This window comes from Dendrobates tinctorius, unplaced genomic scaffold (assembly GCF_039654945.1).
Source record: "Dendrobates tinctorius isolate UK_male_01 unplaced genomic scaffold, ASM3965494v1 ptg000157l, whole genome shotgun sequence".
NCBI lineage: Eukaryota > Metazoa > Chordata > Amphibia > Anura > Dendrobatidae > Dendrobates > Dendrobates tinctorius.
The window spans coordinates 3512866-3529014 of record NW_027361824.1 but is presented as its reverse complement, the minus strand read 5'-3'; the positions used below and the strand labels follow the sequence as shown (position 1 = coordinate 3529014).

Genomic DNA, 16149 nt, shown 5'->3' with positions numbered 1-16149 from the left:
GTGTGAACGCGTGTTTTTTTCCTGCATTTTTCCTGCCTAGAGATGCAGAGCCCTCGCAGACATGGAGTGCACTGGGTCTAAACAGTTTCTGGTTTCTGCAAATTGAGAAAAAAAAAATTAGTCCGAAACATCCTCATCAGTCCAAGGGGTGGGGCTGAAACCCTACCAACCAATCATCAGCCTCCACACAACCGCCTAGCGCCAAAATGAAAGCAGTGATTTGATTGGCTGCTTATGGATGACTCCTCCCCTTCTCAGGTGCTACTTCTTCTCTGCGCCCCTCCCGGGTGGTTTCGATCTCCATGGCAACTCGTCACATGACGCGAGCTGCCCGGAAGCGGAAGTGCTGTGATGTACCGCGGTTTCCGGTGGTCATGTGATAGAGAAGTGTTGTCGGTCTCACCGAGCTGCCCCGAGCGGACATGGGCTGCTGCTACAGCGGGGAGTCCGAGAACGGCAAGGGGGTGAGTGCGGGGGTCCTGAGAGTGACGGAGGGAGCGGGGAGAGGACCGGCAGTGCCCGGGGAGGGCGACACTGCGGCCGGGGCAGCATGAGAACACGTGACTTTGGGCCCCTCGCAGGGAGTTTTGGCCCCTTGTTTTTTTGCATTTTCTATTCATCCTCACAGGAGAAAGTGCTGCGGGTTACAGTGGTGATTCCCCCCGCTCACCGATGGAGGAAAAGGGGGGGCCTTCCGTGTGTGTCGCGGGACCCCCCGCCGGCCCGGCCCTCCGTGTGCGTGTCGCGTGACCCCCCCCGGCCCGGCTCTCCGTGTGCGTGTCGCGGGACCCCCCCCCCCCCCCGGCCCTCCGTGTGCGTGTCGCGGGACCCCCCCCCCCCCCGGCCCTCCGTGTGCGTGTCGCGGGACCCCCCCCCCCCCCCGGCCCTCCGTGTGCGTGTCGCGGGACCCCCCCCCCCCCGGCCCTCCGTGTGCGTGTCGCGGGACCCCCCCCCCCCCGGCCCTCCGTGTGCGTGTCGCGTGACCCCACCCCCCCCCGGCCCTCCGTGTGCGTGTCGCGTGACCCCCCCCCCCCCCCCGGCCCTCCGTGTGCGTGTCGCGTGACCCCCCCCGGCCCTCCGTGTGCGTGTCGCGTGACCCCCCCCGGCCCTCCGTGTGCGTGTCGCGTGACCCCCCCCGGCCCTCCGTGTGCGTGTCGCGTGACCCCCCCCGGCCCTCCGTGTGCGTGTCGCGTGACCCCCCCCCGGCCCTCCGTGTGCGTGTCGCGTGACCCCCCCCCGGCCCTCCGTGTGCGTGTCGCGTGACCCCCCCCCGGCCCTCCGTGTGCGTGTCGCGTGACCCCCCCCGGCCCTCCGTGTGCGTGTCGCGTGACCCCCCCCGGCCCTCCGTGTGCGTGTCGCGTGACCCCCCCCGGCCCTCCGTGTGCGTGTCGCGTGACCCCCCCCGGCCCTCCGTGTGCGTGTCGCGTGACCCCCCCCGGCCCTCCGTGTGCGTGTCGCGTGACCCCCCCCGGCCCTCCGTGTGCGTGTCGCGTGACCCCCCCCGGCCCTCCGTGTGCGTGTCGCGTGACCCCCCCCGGCCCTCCGTGTGCGTGTCGCGTGACCCCCCCCGGCCCTCCGTGTGCGTGTCGCGTGACCCCCCCCGGCCCTCCGTGTGCGTGTCGCGTGACCCCCCCCGGCCCTCCGTGTGCGTGTCGCGTGACCCCCCCCGGCCCTCCGTGTGCGTGTCGCGTGACCCCCCCCGGCCCTCCGTGTGCGTGTCGCGTGACCCCCCCCGGCCCTCCGTGTGCGTGTCGCGTGACCCCCCCCGGCCCTCCGTGTGCGTGTCGCGTGACCCCCCCCGGCCCTCCGTGTGCGTGTCGCGTGACCCCCCCCGGCCCTCCGTGTGCGTGTCGCGTGACCCCCCCCGGCCCTCCGTGTGCGTGTCGCGTGACCCCCCCCGGCCCTCCGTGTGCGTGTCGCGTGACCCCCCCCGGCCCTCCGTGTGCGTGTCGCGTGACCCCCCCCGGCCCTCCGTGTGCGTGTCGCGTGACCCCCCCCGGCCCTCCGTGTGCGTGTCGCGTGACCCCCCCCGGCCCTCCGTGTGCGTGTCGCGTGACCCCCCCCGGCCCTCCGTGTGCGTGTCGCGTGACCCCCCCCGGCCCTCCGTGTGCGTGTCGCGTGACCCCCCCCGGCCCTCCGTGTGCGTGTCGCGTGACCCCCCCCGGCCCTCCGTGTGCGTGTCGCGTGACCCCCCCCGGCCCTCCGTGTGCGTGTCGCGTGACCCCCCCCGGCCCTCCGTGTGCGTGTCGCGTGACCCCCCCCGGCCCTCCGTGTGCGTGTCGCGTGACCCCCCCCGGCCCTCCGTGTGCGTGTCGCGTGACCCCCCCCGGCCCTCCGTGTGCGTGTCGCGTGACCCCCCCCCGGCCCTCCGTGTGCGTGTCGCGTGACCCCCCCCCGGCCCTCCGTGTGCGTGTCGCGTGACCCCCCCCCGGCCCTCCGTGTGCGTGTCGCGTGACCCCCCCCCGGCCCTCCGTGTGCGTGTCGCGTGACCCCCCCCCGGCCCTCCGTGTGCGTGTCGCGTGACCCCCCCCCGGCCCTCCGTGTGCGTGTCGCGTGACCCCCCCCCGGCCCTCCGTGTGCGTGTCGCGTGACCCCCCCCCGGCCCTCCGTGTGCGTGTCGCGTGACCCCCCCCCGGCCCTCCGTGTGCGTGTCGCGTGACCCCCCCCCGGCCCTCCGTGTGCGTGTCGCGTGACCCCCCCCCGGCCCTCCGTGTGCGTGTCGCGTGACCCCCCCCCGGCCCTCCGTGTGCGTGTCGCGTGACCCCCCCCCGGCCCTCCGTGTGCGTGTCGCGTGACCCCCCCCCGGCCCTCCGTGTGCGTGTCGCGTGACCCCCCCCCGGCCCTCCGTGTGCGTGTCGCGTGACCCCCCCCCGGCCCTCCGTGTGCGTGTCGCGTGACCCCCCCCCGGCCCTCCGTGTGCGTGTCGCGTGACCCCCCCCCGGCCCTCCGTGTGCGTGTCGCGTGACCCCCCCCGGCCCTCCGTGTGCGTGTCGCGTGACCCCCCCCCGGCCCTCCGTGTGCGTGTCGCGTGACCCCCCCCCGGCCCTCCGTGTGCGTGTCGCGTGACCCCCCCCCGGCCCTCCGTGTGCGTGTCGCGTGACCCCCCCCCGGCCCTCCGTGTGCGTGTCGCGTGACCCCCCCCCGGCCCTCCGTGTGCGTGTCGCGTGACCCCCCCCCGGCCCTCCGTGTGCGTGTCGCGTGACCCCCCCCCGGCCCTCCGTGTGCGTGTCGCGTGACCCCCCCCCGGCCCTCCGTGTGCGTGTCGCGTGACCCCCCCCCGGCCCTCCGTGTGCGTGTCGCGTGACCCCCCCCCGGCCCTCCGTGTGCGTGTCGCGTGACCCCCCCCCGGCCCTCCGTGTGCGTGTCGCGTGACCCCCCCCCGGCCCTCCGTGTGCGTGTCGCGTGACCCCCCCCCGGCCCTCCGTGTGCGTGTCGCGTGACCCCCCCCCGGCCCTCCGTGTGCGTGTCGCGTGACCCCCCCCCGGCCCTCCGTGTGCGTGTCGCGTGACCCCCCCCCGGCCCTCCGTGTGCGTGTCGCGTGACCCCCCCCCGGCCCTCCGTGTGCGTGTCGCGTGACCCCCCCCCGGCCCTCCGTGTGCGTGTCGCGTGACCCCCCCCCGGCCCTCCGTGTGCGTGTCGCGTGACCCCCCCCCGGCCCTCCGTGTGCGTGTCGCGTGACCCCCCCCCGGCCCTCCGTGTGCGTGTCGCGTGACCCCCCCCCGGCCCTCCGTGTGCGTGTCGCGTGACCCCCCCCCGGCCCTCCGTGTGCGTGTCGCGTGACCCCCCCCCGGCCCTCCGTGTGCGTGTCGCGTGACCCCCCCCCGGCCCTCCGTGTGCGTGTCGCGTGACCCCCCCCCGGCCCTCCGTGTGCGTGTCGCGTGACCCCCCCCCGGCCCTCCGTGTGCGTGTCGCGTGACCCCCCCCCGGCCCTCCGTGTGCGTGTCGCGTGACCCCCCCCCGGCCCTCCGTGTGCGTGTCGCGTGACCCCCCCCCGGCCCTCCGTGTGCGTGTCGCGTGACCCCCCCCCGGCCCTCCGTGTGCGTGTCGCGTGACCCCCCCCCGGCCCTCCGTGTGCGTGTCGCGTGACCCCCCCCCGGCCCTCCGTGTGCGTGTCGCGTGACCCCCCCCCCGGCCCTCCGTGTGCGTGTCGCGTGACCCCCCCCCGGCCCTCCGTGTGCGTGTCGCGTGACCCCCCCCCGGCCCTCCGTGTGCGTGTCGCGTGACCCCCCCCCGGCCCTCCGTGTGCGTGTCGCGTGACCCCCCCCCGGCCCTCCGTGTGCGTGTCGCGTGACCCCCCCCCGGCCCTCCGTGTGCGTGTCGCGTGACCCCCCCCCGGCCCTCCGTGTGCGTGTCGCGTGACCCCCCCCCGGCCCTCCGTGTGCGTGTCGCGTGACCCCCCCCCGGCCCTCCGTGTGCGTGTCGCGTGACCCCCCCCCGGCCCTCCGTGTGCGTGTCGCGTGACCCCCCCCCGGCCCTCCGTGTGCGTGTCGCGTGACCCCCCCCCGGCCCTCCGTGTGCGTGTCGCGTGACCCCCCCCCGGCCCTCCGTGTGCGTGTCGCGTGACCCCCCCCCGGCCCTCCGTGTGCGTGTCGCGTGACCCCCCCCCGGCCCTCCGTGTGCGTGTCGCGTGACCCCCCCCCGGCCCTCCGTGTGCGTGTCGCGTGACCCCCCCCCGGCCCTCCGTGTGCGTGTCGCGTGACCCCCCCCCGGCCCTCCGTGTGCGTGTCGCGTGACCCCCCCCCGGCCCTCCGTGTGCGTGTCGCGTGACCCCCCCCCGGCCCTCCGTGTGCGTGTCGCGTGACCCCCCCCCGGCCCTCCGTGTGCGTGTCGCGTGACCCCCCCCCGGCCCTCCGTGTGCGTGTCGCGTGACCCCCCCCCGGCCCTCCGTGTGCGTGTCGCGTGACCCCCCCCCGGCCCTCCGTGTGCGTGTCGCGTGACCCCCCCCCGGCCCTCCGTGTGCGTGTCGCGTGACCCCCCCCCGGCCCTCCGTGTGCGTGTCGCGTGACCCCCCCCCGGCCCTCCGTGTGCGTGTCGCGTGACCCCCCCCCGGCCCTCCGTGTGCGTGTCGCGTGACCCCCCCCCCGGCCCTCCGTGTGCGTGTCGCGTGACCCCCCCCCCGGCCCTCCGTGTGCGTGTCGCGTGACCCCCCCCCCGGCCCTCCGTGTGCGTGTCGCGTGACCCCCCCCCGGCCCTCCGTGTGCGTGTCGCGTGACCCCCCCCCGGCCCTCCGTGTGCGTGTCGCGTGACCCCCCCCCGGCCCTCCGTGTGCGTGTCGCGTGACCCCCCCCCGGCCCTCCGTGTGCGTGTCGCGTGACCCCCCCCGCCCTCCCTCCGTGGTGCGTGTCCGTGTGACCCCCCTCCCCCCCCCCCCCCCGGCCCACTGCCGGTGTGCGGTCGTCCCCCCCCCTCGACCCCCCCCTCCGTGTGCGTGTCTGCGTGACCCCCCCCCGGCCCCTCCGTGTGCGTGTCGCGTGACCCCCCCCCGGCCCTCCGTGTGCGTGTCGCGTGACCCCCCCCGCCTCCGTGTGCGTGTCGCGTGACCCCCCCCCCGGCCCTCCGTGTGCGTGTCGCGTGACCCCCCCCGGCCCTCCGTGTGCGTGTCGCGTGACCCCCCCCGGCCCTCCGTGTGCGTGTCGCGTGACCCCCCCCCCCGGCCCTCCGTGTGCGTGTCGCGTGACCCCCCCCCGGCCCTCCGTGTGCGTGTCGCGTGACCCCCCGCCCCGGCCCTTCCGTGTGCGTGTCGCGTGACCCCCCCCCCCGGCCCTCCGTGTGCGTGTCGCGTGACCCCCCCCACCGCCCCCGTTCCCCCTCCCCCTGTGTGTGTGTCACGTGACCCCCCTCCCCCCTGTGTGTGTCGCGTTATGTGGACACCTGTGTGTTGATAATTTGCAGGGATTAGTTCATATTTGTTGTAGGAAAAATTCTTTTCCACAAGAATTTAACATTTTTTTCCCCCCAAAAAATGGATTGTGAACACCAGAAAGAGATGGACTGTATTTCTGACCTGTGTTGCTAGTCTTTTTTTTGTACTTGTATCTCCATTGTCTACTTTTTAAAAGCAACATGTTTGTTTTGAATAAAGATGGATTACTATTTCTTATGATAAGACGTTGACTTCCATTTTTTGTAGGATGTATGCCTGCCATCATCAGCATGCGCTAGCGATGTGCCGTCATTCAGTGACGGAGCTTCGGTCATGGGCTGCAGCGTCTGAGGCTCCATCACCGCTAGCGCGGTATAGCATGACGCGATCACATTATGCTATAGCGTCAGCGCTATGTGTTGAATGGGATTCTGTAACGCAGTATGAACCTGGTCTAAGGGGGGTGGTTTATTGCAACGCATTTCGAAGTATATAACTTCTTCAGGAGAAACATGCCAAACAGCATTTGGCTCCCTGTGTGAATCCTTTGGCCGGTAGTGCTGGTGTTTCCGTTTGTGATCGTCGTCCTCTGCTGCGTGTTAGTGCTGAGCTTTGCTGCTTCTGATTGTGAAATGACCACTAGGGGCAGTGTGTGTGAGGAGAGAACAGACCTTGCGATCTCTGGATTCTGATCATCGCTGTCTTTCATGTTACACTTTTTTTTTTACAGGACCAGGGAGAAAGGCAACACTTGTTACCCCCCAACGAGAGCCTTCCCAACAGGACACCAAATGGATCCGAACCCAACTCTACGAATAACCCGTCTGCTCGGACGGATGAGCAGGCCCTACTGTCCCATATCCTGGCGAGGACAGCGCAGTAAGTGTGAGGAGGGCAGTACTTCTGTAGTGGGGCAGGACAGGTGCCCTCTGACTGGCCGTGCTCGTTCATTAACCCTTCTCTCTTCTCTGCAGGAACATTATTGATGTGTCAGCCGTAGAGTCACAGGGAATGGAACAGCACGAATGTATGGACCGGGCCAGACAGTACAGGTGAGCAGCTGGTGCAGCAGGTGTGATCCGGAGGTGCACACACTGTACACAGACTGCTACATCTCCTCACTGCGATCTCTTTTGTATCATTTCCCCTGTTTTGCTGGATTTCAAGATTTATGTTTCTTGGCTGTTGTTACCCCGTCCTCCAAGAGTCAATGCCGGACTTTGTTCTTCTGATGCTTTATTGTTCTATTGTTTCCTTGCAGCACAAAACTAGCAAAACTCAGCAGTAACCTGACACACTGGAGGAAGGTGCCCCCTCTGCCCTCACTCACGGCCCAACCACACCAAATACTTGCCAGCGAGCCAGTCCCTTATGCAGACATACAGCAGGTACGTGCGCAACTGTCTACTCAATGCTTCATATTCCTGTCATTATCCTAATCTCTGTGTGCTGTCAATGAATAAAGGATTTGTTTACATTATGAGGGTGCCCTTCATTAGAGGGACTAGCGCCACCCCTGACCCATTGGTCATGTATGGTATTACAACTCTGTCCTGTGGAAGTGAACAAAGATGAGCTGTAACCCCAAGCACATCCCATAGTTGGGTGAATAAGAAGAAAAAAGTTTTTCTAATTTTTTTTTTTTTTTTTTTTTTAAACTGGACAAACCCCTTCACCTGTCCACAATGAGCGAATACTTTTCATAGCTGGGAGTTTGTTACAGTTGCATCCAGACTGGAAAATACTGAGATGAAACCCATCAGTAGTTTTAGGGTGTGTGCGCACACGCTGCGGATTCTGCTGCGGATCTGCAGCGGTTTTGGTCCTGTGGATCCTCACCAGATTTAGCTGCGGCGTACAGTACCATTATAACTTATGAAACACAAAAAACGCAGTGCACAGGGTTTTTCCGCTTCTGCTACGGTTTCAAAACCGCAGCATGTCACTTCTTTGTGCGGAATCTGCAGCGGTTTCACACCTTCTCCATTGTAGAGGTGTTAAACTGTAGGGTGAATCCGCAGCGTGTGCACACAGCCCTAGTCTCTCTCGTTCTCATAGTTTGCTACAATGTATCGAGACGGAGCAGCATGTGCTGTATAATCCTGATGAGTGAGATTATCATTGTTGTAACAAACCCACAGCTGTGAGAGGAAGTAGATCTGGAGTGGCTTGCCACCTCTCAACAAGTAGAGATCTTGAAAATGACCTCAAGCCCATTAGTCGATTGCAAAACCTTGTGCAATGATTTCCATTTATTTGCTATGTAAAGGGAATCTGACAGCAGCTGATGTAGAAGAGACCTTAGTACCAGCGATGTTTTACTAGCTGGGCTGCAGTTTTGATAACACTCCACAGGAAATGCACGAGAGGTTAAAAGGTCCCCTCCCACACCACACTCCAGTGTTTTTCCTGTCCCTGTAAGGACAGGCACGAGAGCGCCGCAGCCGCGGCATACAAGGATCTTACCAGGGCCAGGAGGTTCGGGGTCCTAACTGCCAACTCCTCCGGGTCGGACGATATAAGCGGCACCCCCCTAAGGGGGGTTCCCCGCTGGGTGTCCCGTGGAGCGTCGCTCTGGGACCCATCCCCGCTTCCCCCAGCGCGGCTCCCGCGGCCAGAACGCATCAGAGTGGCGGCGCGTCACTTCCGGGCGCCCAGGGATGACGACTTCCGGTCGGGGCACGGAGGACGCGTTAGAGGGCGGCAGAAGGAGCGTTCCTGCGCAAGACAAGGTAGGATAAGAGCGGGGGGGAAGCGGGAGACCAGCAGCAGATTGAGAGGTGACAGACGCCTAGGTTTCTGTCAGACGCCGCCAGGACCAGAACCAGCGTCCGTGAGTAAAGGGCACAGGGGCAAGATGGCCAGAGACAGGAGCTTTTTTGTAAAGGGAGGACTCCTGTCTTTTAGGATAAGGCGACACCGGCTCCAGCAACAGCCAGGACATCAGGCAAACCCAAATGCCCCATCTGTGCCAGCAAACTGCCGAGCGCATGGAAGAAACCCCTATGCGAGGATTGCACACTCCGAATTGTCAGAGGCGAGCAGGCAGCCTTTCTCACGGAGATGCGCGCAGTAGTCAGAGACGAAGTTAAAGCCTCGGTCTCTGGAATGCTACCTACTCAGTCTTCCGGCCGTTCCCAGTCCAAAAGACCTAGATGGGAGTCAGACCTATCATCGGAAGAAGAGATACGGGGCACGGACTCGGAGGAAGAGGGCGAGATTACCTCGGAACCCCTAGAAACAGGGAAGAGGTACCTCTTTACATCAGAGAACACGGAAGAGCTGCTCAGGGCAGTAAGAAGTACAATGCAGATCGAGGAAACCCCGAAAGAACAATCCATCCAGGACGCAATGTTCGGGGGACTTAAAGCCAGGATTCGTCAGGTCTTACCAGTTAATGATATATCCGGGCAATGATCCTGGAAGAATGGGAAGATGCGGAGAAAAGACTGATCGTGCCGCGAGACTTTAAACTGCGACTTCCATTTAACTAGGAGGACATCAGCACTTGGGACGAGGTGCCTAAGATCGATTCACCGGTGGCCAAGGTGTCGAGGAAAACTTCGATTCCTTTTGAAGATTCTTCCAGTCTCAAGGAGCCCATGGACAAAAAGGCCGACGTGCTCTTAAAAAGAGCTTGGGAGGCCTCAGCGGCAGTGATAAAAGCAAATATAGCCGCTACATCGGTCGCTAGATCCATGCACCTATGGATCGACCACTTGGAACAACAGTTAAAGGACAAAACCCCTAGGGGTGATATCCTTGAGAGTATTCCCCTGTTGAAAATCGCGACCGGTTTTCTGGCAGATGCTTCTGCAGAATCAGTACGGTTTGCGGCCAGAAATAATTCCCTATCCAACGCGGCATCTAAAAATAAGTTATGTTCCATACCCCTCTCGGGCGGGAAGGTATTTGGGCCAGCTTTGGATAAAACTCTAGAGAGTGCCTCCGACGACAAAAAAGGTTTTCCAGAGGAAAAACCAAAAAGGCAATTTCCCTTTCAGAGACCCCGCCCATACCAGAGGCAGGAATATAGAGGGAAAGGGAAATCTTCTTGCTGGGAGTACTCGAGGGGGGGAACAAGTAGAGCTCCCCGTCTCGCTCCGGGCAAAGTTCCAGGAGCAGAAGGCAATGACGCCATGCCTGTAGGGGGGCGACTCAAACACTTTGCAGGGGCATGGCAGCGCATCTCCCAGAACCCGTGGGTCCTCAATACAATCGCCCAGGGCTATACCCTCGAGTTCACAAGATCCCCTCCAGCACGATTTGTGGTTACAAAACCCCGTTCCAAGGCCATGATGATAGACCCTATATGGGCAGACATGAGACCTGTTAAAGACAGAAGTAGTAATTCCTGTCCCAGAGGTAGAGAGAGGTCAGGGCCACTATTCTACACTCTTCACGATAAAAAAAACCGTCGGGGGGGAAAGCCGAACTATCATAAATTTAAAGCCAATGAATCAATGGGTTCGTTACAAAAGGTTCCAAATGGAGTCCCTGAAAACCGCCATCACGCTAATAGACCAGAACGCATCCATGTGCACTATAGATTTAAAGAACGCATATTATCACGTTCCCATCCATCCTCAATCTCAGAGGTTCCTGCGTTTCGCCCTAGAGAAAAGAGGCAAACACTACCACTTCCAGTTTCAGGCTCTTCTGTTCGGCTTGGCATCAGCACCTCGTGTTTTTACAAAACTTGTGGCCGAAGTCGTGGCAGACTTAAGACAAAGAGACATAATTATTGTACCTTATTTAGACGACTTCTTGGTAATATCCCAGTCAGCATCCGAATTAAAAGAACAGTTCAGCTCAATAATTTTCAGCCTCGAGAGCCTAGGTTGGATCCTAAACAGAGAAAAATCATCTGCGGCCCAGCACCCAGAAAAAATTCCTAGGGGTAATGCTAGACTCCAGAAGAAGGGTCTCGTTCTTGCCGGAGGTAAAGAAGAAGCCCATCATGGACAAGGTTCGGCAGCTCGGCCATCACCAGGTTTCGATAAGGACCGCGACGGAAATCCTGGGCACCCTAACCACATGCATACCCTGTATCATGTGGAGCCAGGCTCACACAAGAATCCTACAAAAGGAGATCCTTACAAAATGGGACAGACGGCAGTCCTCGCTGGACAAGAAGTTCCGACCGTCTCTGGCGCTGAGATCATCTCTGAAATGGTGGATCAGCAACAAACATCAGCCGGGGGGTTCCTTGGATCCTGTCTCCATGCGTGACCATCACTACAGATGCCAGCAGGGAAGGATGGGGAGCCCACCTAGTAGGAAGATTCTTACAAGGAACGTGGCCCAAGAGAATCGGCTTACAGTTCCCAAACTACCGAGAGCTGCGAGCAGTTTGGGAGACTCTGAAGAGAAGCGGTTCAAGACTACAGAACCAACATATAAAGATCATGTCTGACAAAGTGACCACAGTAGCCTTCCTACGCCACCAGGGGGGCCCAAGGCACGGGAAACTTCAGAGGCTAGCAGCTCGCATCCTCACCTGGGCGGAAAACAATTCTCGCTCCCTGTCAGCAGTGCACCTGGAAGGCTCCCAAAACAGGATAGCCGACTATCTAAGCAGACAAGAAGTCCGAACCACCGAATGGGAGCTAAAAGAAGAGATCTTCAAGGATCTTTGCCATCGCTGGGGGGACACCCCAGCTGGACCTCTTCGTGACAAGAAAAAAACACCAAGCTGAAGAGGTTCTACTCCCTCAACCCGGCGGACCATCCAGAAGAAATCAACGCCCTGGACCAGAATTGGGGAAGGGGACTCCTATACGGTTTTCCACCGATCGCCATAATACCGAGGGTCCTCAGGAAGATCCAGGAGGAAGGAGCTCGGGTGATGCTGGTCGTACCTTTTTGGCCCAGGCGGAGTTGGTTTCCCCTCCTCAGAAAGATGGCTGAGGGGGCCACTCCACCTACCAATAATACCAGACTTGCTCTCCCAGGGTCCAGTGCTACACCCAAACCCAGGAAGCCTGCAACTGGCAGCATGGATCCTGAGAGGGACATCCTAAAGTCCATTGGCCTCTCGGACCAGGTGATCTCCACATTGCAGGCCAGCCGGAAACCGGTGAAGAGAGCAATATATTGTAAAATCTGGAAGAGATTTTGTACAGAAAGTGGTAGTGCTCCTTTAGACCTATCTCGGCCTGATATCCCTCGGATCCTGGACTTCCTACAGGCTGGATTCGATAAGGGCTTGACCCCGAGCACACTCAAAGTCCAGATAGCGGCCTTAAGTACCTTCTTTAATTTCACCCTATCCTCCCATCCATGGATAGCGCGATTTATTAAAGCCACCCAGAGGTTAAGACCCACATTGAGAAAAACTGTCCCCCCCATGGGACCTAAATCTGGTACTCAACACGCTGTGTAGGCCCCCTTATGAGCCAATTTCGGAGATAGACATTTCAAAGCTCGCACAAAAAAACTGCTTTTTTGGTAGCTATCACCTCAGCTAAACGTTTAGGTGAAATCCAGGCCCTCTCAATCCAGAATCCCTACATTCAGATCTTCGAGGACCACATAACGCTCAAACTAGATCCAAAGTTTCTCCCTAAGGTAGTGTCGCCGCAGAATCTAAACCAAGAAATAATCCTGCCCTCGTTTTGTCCAGCCCCAAAGAATGATAAAGAAAAATTTTCATTCTCTGGATGTTAGACGTACGGTCACCAACGCGTTACCTGGAAGTCACCAGGGACTGGCGACAGGACACAAAACTATTTGTCCAGTACGGCGGCAAAAATAAAGGTAGAAGTGCGGCTACACAGACTCTAGCGAGGTGGATAACAATAATCTCCTCGGCGTACAAGGCCGAGGTCTTGCCGGTACCTGAGGGGCTTAGGGCTCATTCCACCAGGGCAATAGCGACTTCATGGGCAGAGAGGGCGGGTGCCTCAGTAGAACAGATATGCAGGGCTGCCACCTGGTCGACACCAAATACTTTCTGTAGACACTATAAGTTGGACACTCTATCAGCTAGCCAGGCGACCTTTGGTCGCAGAGTGCTACAAGCAGTAGTCCCACCCTAAGCGAATTCCTACTTTGGTAGGATTTGTATTGGTATCATTATGCTTGTACTAAATCTAAATAAAATTTAATTGCATCCATACTGGTGTGGTACTTGGAAAAATCACTGGAGTGTGGTGTGGGAGGGGACCTTTTAACCTCTCGTGCATTTCCTGTCCCTGGAAGGATGAAAGGACAACCCCCCCCCCCCCACGGTGCTGTCAGGATGGACTCCTGGAAATAACATTACCGGTAGGTCTAATCTCCGTTTTTCTCTGCTGCAGATCTGAGTTCTGTATAACCCTGCTCACACCTCCCGACCGGCAGCTATGTGTACACTGTGCATAGCCAGAAAGCTGCCCATCAGTGGTCAGAGCGGGATTATACAGACTTAAGAATATGGATGACTACTAGGCTGCAGGTTTATAGTCCTCTAGTGATAATCTCCTGCTGATAAAACTGATTTTATCAAATAAGAACTAATTACACTGGTGCTGACCACTCAGGAAGGGGTTGGGGGGGGGGGCAGAAAAGAAGAAGAAACTCGGCTGCAGCTGGTGAGACAACAGGCTCTGTGTCAACTCCTGTTACAATATGAAAGTCAAATTTGTATATACAAGAAACACCACGCTATACTGGGGAAAAAAAGAGAATGGTAGTGGATATAGTGCGTACTAAAGATGTCAATAATTTCAATATACTCACGTGATGCTGATGTTGGAATGTATTCATGGACCCAATTAAATGCAGGATATTTCCATCAGCTTATAGATATCACTGGTGACATAATAGCAATGATGATCCAATATGTGATAATTGTTGTACAAGTTGAAATGATCTGTTTAAAATCAGAGTGTTTATTTAGAGAGTAGTGTTACATGTATAAGGCTATGTGCACACGATGCTGATTTGTTGCATTTCCGCAGCATTTTTTTCCTGCTCGAAAGTGCACCAGAACTGCTAAGGATTACGAAAGCAATGTTAATCATTGGGAATTCAGACTTGTTGTGCACATGATGTGGAAAATTCCGTCCTGATTCGCAGCGTTTTATTTTCCGCAGCATGTCAATTATTTTTTTTTTTTTTTTTTTGTGGATCTGCAACGTTTTTCACCCATTGACTTCCATTGAGTCACTCAAATCTGTAGCAAAAACGCAGATGTAAATTTTTTTATTTTTTTTTTAATCTTTATTTAGATAACACATCCGCACACAATGCAACATAGAAATCCACACAAAAAACTTGTGGAATTTATCTGCCAAGAGATGCAGAAATTTCTGCAAGCAAATCTGCAACGTGCGCACATAGCCTAAAAGCTATTGGGGTCCAGTCTTTAAATTGGGGAAGCCCTTTTAATAATCAGACGACTTGATGGCAGCTCATGCATATCTGCTGCACACGGGGTAGAACTCCTGTAACTTGGCCCCATCTGACCCCTCAATACGGTGAGTGATGGTGGCATGCAGGATACGGAGAGCTGCTACCCTAACAGCCCCCGGACCTGACATGGACGATCTCCATGGACCGTGGCCCAATAAGTGAACCTCTGCCTTGTTTTTCAGGTTTCAAAGACAGCAGCTTATGCCTTCAGTGCTCTTTCACAGATCCGCGTGGACGCCAAGGAGGACCTAGTTGTACAGTTCGGGATTCCCTAGATTGTCTACCTCCTTCCTTCCCACCCCTCCTCATCATATCTTGTCACCCCCTCCCCCACCATACACCGCACTGACTCTTCACCCCTCTGCGTTGTCTCCTGCACTGTTCAGTACTTTATAAAGCTGCTGATGGAGCACGGCGGCAGGACCTGATTAATTAACCCTTTCCTTTATACCTTCTGTCACAATTGATTTTTGGTTGAGGTTGCAGACTGATGTGTAAAATGCACGATGTCGTGTTATCGACTGCACATCAGGACAGGTTTACCACTGTCACAAAGGGGTTAACAGCCCGTACAGGAGCCTGGGATTGCTGAGTAATAATCCTGTGACTGGCTGTCATCACTGTAGATCACTTCTCATTAACCCTTACTACTCCGTGCACATATCTATCCAGGGACATTTCTGTTGTGTGGCCTTTAACGTCCCATGAAGTACAGACTCTTGTATCCCCCCCTCCCCTGCGCTCAGCACAGGACACGATGTCGGGCCAATATGGGAAATTACAGGTGACTTATTTCCTAAAATCTGAGCTCACGTGACTCCAGCGCGCGGGGAGGGGGTGGGTGAGATGCCGGATGAGGAGACCGGATGGACTCAGATTCTTTTTCTTTCCTTCTATATCTAATTTCAGGCAGAATTGTAATAAATCAACCTTGAATCTGAGCAGTTTGGAATAATTGACCTTTGGCCCCTCTCTGTTCTTTTGTTTTTCTTTACTTTCTGACTGTAGATTAAACGTTTTCCTCTGACGCGTCGTCTTCTTTGTATCTATAGTTTTAGTTCTGCGACTCGTGTAACCTCCATCCTGTCCCCTAATGTCTGAACCAGGATGTTTAATGGGGAAAAGGGTGAATTTTAGAGAGTGTGTGGTACATCTAATTTTACAAGTCCCCTTCTTAAATACTATAGCCCCCTCTGACGACATTTATTCTTATTTGTGATAGATGTATTAGTCAGTAGGTCAAGAGACATGAGCCACTGTTCATATGAGCTTGAACCTTGACTCTTTTTGTATCGCCCCTGCAAATTATTATTCTGATAACCTGCGTCATTGTCGTCAAAAGGCTAATTGAACAATCAATGTTTCACCCCTGAGCCTGTTTTCACCTTCCTGACCTGTCCAAATTTTACAATTCTGACCACTATCACTTTATGAGGTTATAACTCTGGAATGCTTTAACAGATCTCAGTGATTCTGAGATTTTTTTTTTTTGTGACATATTGTACTTCATGATAGTGGTAAAACTTGTTCGGTATCGTTTGTTTATTTGCGCAACTGTTTGGAAAATTTCGTAATCTTCAAACCTTTAACTTTTTATGTCCTTAAATCAGAAAGATATGTCACACAAAATACTGTAGTTTTCAGACCATAAGGTGCACCGGACCATAACACATATCCCAAAGGTGGAAAGTGGCAGAAAAAAGACTTTTATAAGATGGGGTTCCAAATTTCAGGTATCTTACCTGAGGGCCGGTGGTGGTGGTGGTAGAGCAGGGTCACGGGAGGTATGGCACCCTTCCTTAAGAAGTTGGCGGCAGAAGTGGGGGCAATGCTGCGGTGAGTCAGAGCATGGAGCAGGGTCCCTTCCTTAGGATGCCGTGGCCCGGTGT

General features: G+C 58.3%; 1 protein-coding gene across 1 annotated transcript; it reads left to right on the top strand.

The window, feature by feature from the left end:
- Positions 1-284: 284 nt before the first annotated feature.
- On the top strand, positions 285-15287 carry LAMTOR1 (late endosomal/lysosomal adaptor, MAPK and MTOR activator 1). The gene is made up of 5 exons (XM_073548465.1): positions 285-464; positions 6594-6742; positions 6838-6915; positions 7125-7251; positions 14443-15287. Exons 1-5 carry the CDS (start codon positions 423-425, stop codon positions 14533-14535), a joined length of 489 nt encoding a protein of 162 aa, XP_073404566.1. The 5' UTR covers positions 285-422; the 3' UTR covers positions 14536-15287.
- Positions 15288-16149: the final 862 nt, after the last annotated feature.

Bases quoted from the DNA above. Each gene is read 5' to 3' on its own strand.
- LAMTOR1 (XM_073548465.1), top strand. From the start codon at position 423: ATGGGCTGCTGCTACAGCGGGGAGTCCGAGAACGGCAAGGGG. The intron at 465-6,593 runs GTGAGTGCGGGG...TTTTTTTTACAG, and splicing joins AGTCCGAGAACGGCAAGGGG to GACCAGGGAGAAAGGCAACA. The intron at 6,743-6,837 runs GTAAGTGTGAGG...TCTTCTCTGCAG, and splicing joins ATCCTGGCGAGGACAGCGCA to GAACATTATTGATGTGTCAG.